General features: G+C 41.1%; 1 protein-coding gene across 1 annotated transcript; it reads left to right on the top strand.

The window, feature by feature from the left end:
- The first annotated feature begins 1,959 nt into the window (after positions 1 to 1,959).
- On the top strand, positions 1,960 to 8,715 carry LOC136424725 (dimethylaniline monooxygenase [N-oxide-forming] 4-like). The gene is made up of 10 exons (XM_066413347.1): positions 1,960 to 2,033; positions 3,052 to 3,201; positions 3,658 to 3,875; positions 4,597 to 4,843; positions 5,386 to 5,441; positions 6,281 to 6,523; positions 6,936 to 7,083; positions 7,388 to 7,536; positions 7,896 to 8,000; positions 8,356 to 8,715. Exons 2-10 carry the CDS (start codon positions 3,087 to 3,089, stop codon positions 8,683 to 8,685), a joined length of 1,611 nt encoding a protein of 536 aa, XP_066269444.1. The 5' UTR covers positions 1,960 to 2,033; positions 3,052 to 3,086; the 3' UTR covers positions 8,686 to 8,715.
- Positions 8,716 to 9,113: the final 398 nt, after the last annotated feature.

Genomic DNA, 9,113 nt, shown 5'->3' with positions numbered 1-9,113 from the left:
CGGAACATTATGGCATATCAAAACTATACATTGTATGCGGTTGTAGTATATAGAGTACATTGAGGCCAGTTGTTTTTAATGTTCAAGCAGATACAATACCGTAACATGGCTTGATTTTCTTATGTCAAGATTGAAACTTGAAAATCTCCCACCAAAAACTAGTCATCATATAAGGTAGAGTAGAGAAACTTTAACATCGGCTTGGAGAAATCTGGATAGATTTTATAATAAGATGTCACATAAAGCCAAGAGCAATAACCAATAGAGTTTCCAGCTAGATAACATAATGAAATAGTGCTGATGAAAAAAGGTTGGTCTTAATTGTTTTTTTCAGTCATGCCACTGTCAATGTTGTGGTAGAAGGCTGAATATTTGCTGCATTTAAAGGCCCTTGTTGTAAGGATTGAAATGACAGTTTGAAACTTTCTTCTCTTTGTGACAGAAACCTCATACAAAAGCACGAGATGACTCTAAAGTGACAGTTCATGTTTAAAAGAAATGAAAGTACCATCTTATGGTATGGAGTGCAGAATGTTCCCATTTTTTTGGGGTTTTTTTTTAACGTACTGGTCAGTTTATTTACACCAGTGAAAAAAAGGCAAGACTTTTTCAAAAGGCCACACACTGTGGTTGAAAATGCCATGAAACCAGTTTCACTGCATTTTTGCTTGAATAGTGTGAAGTTGATTGACAAAATGGCAAGTTCTGGAGTGTTGTATGTAAGGGATATGATAGTGAAGTACCACCATAATTTTGTAAGGCTACGGCCTATGTGAGGCTTACAAAAAGGGTCTTGAAAAATGATCTCACAATTATTGTCAGTGATAATGATAATTAGATCTTCAGTTTGTATATTGTGCATGGTGCTTTCATTAGTACATTGGAGTTGAATGTAATAATATGTGCTGTGTATTGCTGCATACTGTTAAAGCTACCATTGCTAGAGTTAGATATGTGATTGTATCTTTAATTTGTTATATATTGTGTATTAGTGGTATGGCTGCTAAGTTGTGATTGCATGAAATGCAAAGCAAGCATATATTAATACGAAAATTCTCAAAGTTAATTATTTCTATGAGCATAACAAATATTTAGGTTTTGTTTCACCGGCACTTGATTTTTTCCTAGCTATTGATTTTGGCAATACCTTGGGTTGAAGCCTTTTGATTTTTTTTGGCGATGACTCAGGGATGGGGTCATTCATTCTTATTTAGATTCTTTTACTGTTAAACCTTCTTCTTTATATTCACTACTTTAACCACGTGGAGACGGTGTTTCTTTGTCCTTGCCAGTATAGTTTTACGTTGTAAGTCTTCAAGTATCTGTTACATGTCCTTTTTGGTGTATTTATTTTCCGTTGCCAAATGGCAAGAGACGTGGAGAAATAATGCATAGGTTTGAAGTGAAAGATTTTGAGAAGTGAAGCCATTGTAAAAATGTTTCACCTGTATGATTGCAGTAGGTTCAAAGCAATGTTAATCAATAAAGTGGGGAAAATTTGGAAATCCAATACTTGTATTTGTCTTGTTTTATATGGTTCTGACGTTTCCTATTGCGATACAATGCAATACAATTCTCCTGTCAATGTAATTCTCCAAAAACTGAAATAGCGCTAGGGGGCCCAAAATCGCCCTGTTTCATCGGGGATTGCCCCCAGGGCACATTGAAAAACGCCTTTGATATGCGATATGTAACCCCCCTGGTTAAATAGATATAAACAACCAAACAAACAAACCTCAATAACTACCCACATGCCAGAATACAAACAAATCCATCGAAATGATCTTGAGTTATAGGTGCGAACACACAAACACAGCCTTATTTAGAACAATACCTCTTCCCGAAGGTAACAACGACCCGCTACAGAACTAATGTGTAACATAACACCGACTTACGTAACACGCACGCACTGCTCATGAGCCTTATAGGGCACTGGGCCAAAGGTCACAGGTGAAAGTCCGTCCGTTGGATAACCATAAGTTCTTGTCCCGGCCAGAAACGGGTCCAACGACTCTGCGACACTCTCTGTCAAAGTAAGCGGATTTGATTTTGGTCCTTTTCTCTTATAAGGGTAAATCTAGATCAATGCGCAAGTGCGTGGTTTTGTCCAATTCCAGTTTATATATACTTTACCACTCTGATACTTATGCATTGGAACCTCTGGTGTCTTAAGATCAGGTAAAGTTAGCAGGCTGGGCAAACAACGGAAAAGGCTAACCGGGTCAGAAGGGAGTTTCAGGTGAGTTATAACAGAGAAAGGGGACTTATATTGGGAAACATTTTTGTCGCCTTTCCCTTGTACCATCTTGAACAAAGGGGACTAGAGTTCCAAATATCATGGAGTTCGTTCAGCGTCCATTCGGCCAGATCATGTTTAATTACACAACGTGTGTAATAGATCGCTACTTTCAAACTTCAGACACAATTCAGAAAATATCTGTTGACCATTTTGTCCATAACTAATGGAAGGCGAATATCATTTGTTGATAGTGTGTCCAAAATATGTTCATATGCATAATTCAGTTCATACAAGTTTATCATCCTCATCATATATGTAACAAGTTTTCTTCCTATGTATTTAAATAACGAAATAAAATACACCTCGTACATGTGACAACCCCTGCATTGCACAAAACGTTATACGACAATATCGTAAAAATTGCCTGCGTTAGAAATTCAAACAAAATCACATTCTCATCCGCCCATATACTACATAGTCTTTTGACAGGTGGATTGTACCTTGTACAAATGTTGTGCAATACAGTATATTATCATAATGTATGCCAAACCAGCACGTCGCCAGAACGTAATGCATATACGGCAATTAGACTGCTATTTAAACCTATTATAACTGCCGAATCTCTTTTGTTCTCTTTGGTCAACGTTGCATCGGAGTAACAGCCGTTGTATAAGATATGTTTTTGGACACAACTAAATGAACCTATATGCGAGATATCAACCTGCAATACGCGAACACGACCTTGAAGTTCTTGCTTACGTTCCGGCGACGTGCTTGCCAAATCGTATTTAGTAATCACAGCATATTTCCAGTTCCCCCTTCACAGTGTGGAACTCCGTGTGACGTCATGAGCCGCAGACGTGTGGCGATCATCGGCGCAGGCGTGTGCGGGCTGACGTCAGTCAAGGCCTGTCTGGAGGAGGGGCTGGAACCCGTGTGCTTCGAGAGACACGATGACATAGGTGCGATGTGTTCTCTTTTAGCATTGGTCCTTCTTCTTGTTACTCCACCCCGTTTTGGGCGTACGAGTGGGCTTGTGTGTGTGTGTGTGTGTGTGTGTGTGTGTGTGTGTGTGTGTGTGTGTGTGTGTGTATTTATGTATGTGTGTGTGTGTGTGTGTTTCTGTGTGTGTGTGTGTGCGTCTGTATGTGCGCGCGCGCGCGCGTGTGTGTGTGTGTGTTTGTGTATGTGTGTTTCTGTGTATGTGTGCGTCTGTATGTGTGGGTGTGTGTGTGTGTTTCTGTGTGTTTCTATGTGTGTTTCTGTGTGTGTGTGTGTGTGTGTGTGTGTGTGTGTGTGTGTGTGTGTGTGTGTGTGTGTGTGTGTGTGTGTGTGTGTGTGTGAAAGCACTATTATATGATAAAGTATTTACAAGTTTATCAGGCGGTTCAAGTATTCTGACTCGGCTTCTTTTCTAGGAGGTGTTTGGTACTACACGGACCAAGTCCGTCCTGAGCAAAGCTCGAGTGTTTACAACTCTCTCATCACTAATGTCAGTAAGGAGTCCTCGTGCTTTAGTGACTTCCCGTACCCTAGAGACTATCCAGCGTACATATCCTGTCACCAGCTTCACCGGTATCTCAACCAGTACGCCGAGCAGTTCGGACTCAGGAAATACGTCAGACTCAACACAAAGGTTAGAAACATTTTGTTACATTCGCCGAGAAGGTTATGTTTTTAATTTCTGCTAGGGGCGCAACCATAAGCTGCAACAGTCGGACAGCTTTTTCCACCCCGAAATCGGACCAGACAGCTGTTTCCGCCAATCGGACCGGACAGCCAATTTCAACAACCCAGGACGGTTCAGCCATCAGAGAATCATCAGAGGGCCTGCCCTCCCCACGACGACGGGGAAAGAGCCATCATCATCAGAGAAACATGGCTAATTAGAGATGGCAGACTTCACCTCTGACACATAAACTTTCGCGACCCTTCTAGTACCGTGGAAATAGGATGTATGGCAACACTACATTGTGACACTATGTTGGAAATTGTAGAAACACATACCATTAGACAGACGTTGGAAATTGTAGAAACATATGGACAGACGCTGGAAATTGTAGAAACACATAGCCAGACGCTGGAAATTGTAGAAACACATAGCCAGACGAGTAAAAAAACAATTGACTACTATACGATCCCGCAGTACAGAACACAGCAAAACACAAGTCATCCAATGTCTGGCTGTCCCTACAGTCTTCGACAAGTTGGAATGACCAACACCACGGACACGTGACTTAACAACCGCATGACGTCGGCTATTTCATTGCTTAATCCATAACAACAATTTAAAAACGTCATATTCGCCATTATGTCATTCAACAAGTTCTATAAAACATGTACTGTTCATTCAAAAGGTGGCAGAAGTTCGTCAGACCGATGATCACGTGACCACGGGACGCTGGATCGTGTCTTCGGTCAGCACGACGGCGGAGGGATCTCCCATAGAGGAAATGTACGACGCCGTGATGGTGTGCAGCGGTCCCTTCTCCAGATCCTTCACGCCGAAGTACCCCGGACTGGATCAGTTCGCCGGACTGAGTATGCACAGCAGGGAGTACAAAAGTCCGGAGCCGTTTAGAGGGAAGAGAGTTCTAGTGATCGGTGAGTTGTCATCATAATTCCTCCATATTCTTTAACATGTACCTAACATAATCCTATGTAAGATCAACGATTGTGATGATTCATTGTGAAAAGGGAAAATGTTGTAGGAAGTGATTCGAAGTACGATGTATGTTTGAAATTTTATCCAGTTGCTTGTCAATGAGTAACTATTTTTGGTGTTGTAGGAAGAAGTTGTAGGATATGATATTACATTCGGAAAAATACGTGTACCGTAAAAAAAGATTCCATAATAGTGCGTACAAACTACCGCATTTTCTATGCCCCGACCATGTTCCTATATACTAGTAGTATGTGCAAAGGCCAATCCGGCAAGGTGTTGCCAAAATGAATTCCCGACGGTTTGCGTGCGAGGAATTCCTAGAATATTTGCAACATCAATCGCAGTATTATACTAGCGGCTCCACCTGAGGCGTTGCCAAAAACTGTACATGTGTTGATTGCATAATAAAATGATCTACTGAACCAGACATAGTGGTAATCATTTATCAGTCCCCACCATGCTTCTACACATCTTTCTCCAGGAGCGGGGAACTCTGCTGGCGACGTGGCTGTCGACGTTTCGCACGTAGCTTCTAAGGTATGGTTCTTTTCACTTTGTACAAAGATGTTTAACTCTATTACCGCACACAACATAAAGCTCTTACCGACAAGCTTTCAATCTGTCCTCTGGTTCTTCTCAAATTAAAATGACCAGCAACGGGTCAAAGGTACCCGGCAGTTGGTATCAGCCCCCGTCTCGGTCGAGGGGTGGTTGGTAGCGAAAAGTTGTTGGTAAGAGCTTTACTTTGTGTAGGGAATCGACGTGCAAAATTTTTATGTTGTCAACTACTATCGCAGAATGATGAACTTTTATTTCAAAACTGCTCTTAACATGCCAATGTATTATTGTACTGTTTGTATGCATAATGAGAGAGCCAACCTGTTAAAAGAAAAACGGAAACAAATAAATAGATACTGTTCATACATAAACGTCAAAAGAGCTTCAATATTCATTGATTTACCAACCTGATGAAACGAACCTTTCTGATTCTTGCGAATAATTTTTTGATTCATTGAAATTATCCACGCAATATTAGGGCCCGAAAATCGGATTTTGAAAGTCAATTTTTTTATTTAGTCATTTCTATATATGATTAGTTCAAACAACACTATCACAATGTATAGCGACGTCCATCATGCAAACATATGATTTCGCTGTAATGTGAGAACTCACTGAAAATCGTCGCCGGGGTTTTTGTAGGCTCGCGAAACTAAGGGGATCATCGTATTGCATGTTTTTGCACGATTCTAAAATGCTCAACGTATGAAGTTATTAGAAAATGTGTTGGACAGTGTTAGTAAATGTCACTACACTAAAGATTTCAGCATTTTTCTTATTTCCATTTTTGTCCCTAATATTGCTTTGGTGTTTCCCAGCTGTACTTGAGCATGCGGGACGGTACGTGGATCTACCCGCGGCTGTCGCACGGAGGCACGCCCATAGACATGCTGGGGTCCCGCGGACTCTTAAGATCCCCCGCCTTCATCAACGCACACATTAGGAGGCAGACTCTCGCCGAACACGTCAATCAGGCCAACTACGGGCTGGAGACTTCTAAAAACATGTATGAACACGTCATGGTCAACGATGAGTTGCGCTACAGCCTCATCAATGGAAAGGTGCGCATTTTGTCTGAAGTTTAAGTTTTATACTTTACTCAAAAAGTGGAATATTGCTTTTGTCTTTGTGTGTGTTTTGTGTGTATGAACTTGTGTGTGTATGTATGTGTGTGTGTATGTATGTGTGTGTATATGTATGCATACGTGTGTTTGTGTGCGTGTATGTGTGCACGCGCGTACGTATGCATGCGTGTATAAAATCTGTATGTGTGTGTGTGTGTGCACGTGTGTGTGTGCATGTGTGTGTGTGTATTTGTGTGTGTTTCTGTGTTTCTGTGATACATTTACACCATTCAGCGTTGCCATACATCCTTAGCGACATTAAACCCGATCTCTTTTTTTTGCCTGTTGAACAGTATTGGTAAGGGGGTAAAGTCTGCTATCACAGGGAAAATGATGTTTTATCTTCCAGGTTTTATTGAGACCTGGAGTGACGAAGTTCACCCGCACGGGGGCGCTGCTTGCAGACGGCACCATGTTGGAAAACATCGGCGCTGTCGTGTTCGCAACTGGTTACGTGGAAGCCAACGTCTCTTATTTGGACAACTCAATCCTCGCAAGTAAGACAAAAGTCAAACTTTTTAAAGTTAAAACATCCTGCTTGATTTTCGTCGGCAAATACAGTGTTAAAATACCCTATATGCAATATCCCATATGCATTATGCAGCACTCAACTGGTAGATCCTTTTTAATATAATATTTCTTATAGTAAATCATATAAGGGTGTTTGTATGTGTATGAGAATGAGTTTGTGTATAAAGTAATTTGTTCTTTGTTAGTTTTGAAATGGTCATATTACTGTGTAAGTTTCAGTTTCAGACAGTAATTTTTCTAGAAGTAAAATGAGCAAGTTTATCATTTCAGAGGATCCCACGAAGCTGGACCTGTACAAGCTGGTTTTCCCCGCCAACCTGCCTCACCCCTCCATGGCTGTGGTTGGTTTCTTCCACGTCCGAGGGTCCATCCCGCCTGTTGCCGAGGTTCAGGCCCGATGGGCCGCTCGGGTCTTCTCGGTAAGCTTCGGCCACATTATCATAGTTTAAACATTCTCAGTTTCGGCTCCAATTGCAAGCCAGATACAAGATATCTTTATTGGAAATCGCAGTGTTGCCACTGATTCATTAAAATTAATCAAAGAAAGATTAATCAGAAAGAGATTTGCAATGATTGCGCCATTTTGCGCCCATTTGCGCCATTTTTCCAATTGCAAATTTTTGAAGTTAAAAAAATCGGAATTTCGGGCGACAAATTACGCCACTTTGCGAATGCCTTTCGTAATTTTGCATAGTATACTGAGATACCCGTTTAACGTGTCGCATTATATAATATCCTTGGTTCTGAATTTTTGTCATGCTTTTTTTATCTTTTCAAGGGGCAAACCAAGCTTCCAGCCCGGCAAACAATGCTAGAGCGCGTGCGCAGAGACAGGGAAGAAAGACATCGGATCTTAGGGGAGCACATGCGGAACAAACTACCGGTACTTCTTCTTTTCCTATAGAAAACGTATACTTTTAAAACTTGACCGTAAACTTGACATATTAATTGACCCTATATATTTTGAATGTATAAATACCACTAACGTGTGATTGTGCCCTACCTTGTGAAAATCTTCGAGTTGACAATTATATGTGATTTGTCATTGTCGAATTTCTTGTGATGAGATGCCAGTGTTGTTGCCAGTTAAGTTGGTGACTAAGCAACTGGTCACCATCAGAGTTTTAAAAGTCGGCCAGTTGATTTGACCATTCTAATTGACTAAAAATGTCAGTAATCGACCATTTAACTTTTGTCAACCAAAACTTTTCTCTCAAAATATGCTTTCAAATCTACAGAAGATTGGTGTCATCCCCTATCGTGACGAAATTGCGCGGGAGATCGGAGCCATGCCTAGTTTCTGGAGTCTTCTACTCAAAGATCCGCAGTTAGCCTTCCGAGTCTACTCCCAGCCACCCCTCCCGGCCCACTACCGTCTTGTCGGCCCCCACACGTGGCCTAAAGCGGCTGAATACACCAAGGAGGCTGTAGCCAACACCTTCTACAGCCTGAGGCATGCCGGGAAGGACGTGACATCACAAAACAAGATGGCGGCGGTTTCTTCGATGTCAGTCGTGTTTGTTATTGTTGTCGTTGTCATGGCAATCGTGCTGCGAGTTGTAATGTAACGTTTTGGTCATGCCACGTGTTAAAACGACTGATTAGTTGCGTCAAACATCTTAATTAGTAGTGAAATTTATCTGTGCAATTTATACGAATGTGCAATACTTGTTACATGTATGCCCAAATATGGTCATCTGTCTACTACTACTACAACCACTTTGGATACATGGGGGCACGGTTAATACGATGAACTGATATTTTTTGTGATTACATACCTTGGTTTCCAAAAGAACGTGATACCCTTTTTCAAGATAAGAATTGCAAGAAAGCATTGTTCTGGCATCTGATATTTATGTAGAATGCTGCATCCCTGGTATTGTGACGTCATATCATGCAAGTGAATCATTATATGTTTTAATCATTTTAACTACTGATAACAGCTTAGTCATCACTTTTACTATACTACACATATTGACTACTAAAATACATTTAA

The sequence above is a fragment of the Branchiostoma lanceolatum genome, chromosome 18 (genome assembly GCF_035083965.1).
Source record: "Branchiostoma lanceolatum isolate klBraLanc5 chromosome 18, klBraLanc5.hap2, whole genome shotgun sequence".
Taxonomy (NCBI): Eukaryota; Metazoa; Chordata; class Leptocardii; order Amphioxiformes; family Branchiostomatidae; genus Branchiostoma; species Branchiostoma lanceolatum.
Note: the sequence above shows the minus strand (reverse complement) of the source record. Positions and strands in the feature narration are given on the sequence as shown.

Coding starts and splice junctions, on each gene's coding strand:
- LOC136424725 (XM_066413347.1), top strand. CDS start 3,087: ATGAGCCGCAGACGTGTGGCGATCATCGGCGCAGGCGTGTGCGGGCTG. Junction 4,844..5,385: donor GAAGAGAGTTCTAGTGATCG/GTGAGTTGTCAT, acceptor ATCTTTCTCCAG/GAGCGGGGAACTCTGCTGGC. Junction 8,001..8,355: donor ACATGCGGAACAAACTACCG/GTACTTCTTCTT, acceptor TCAAATCTACAG/AAGATTGGTGTCATCCCCTA.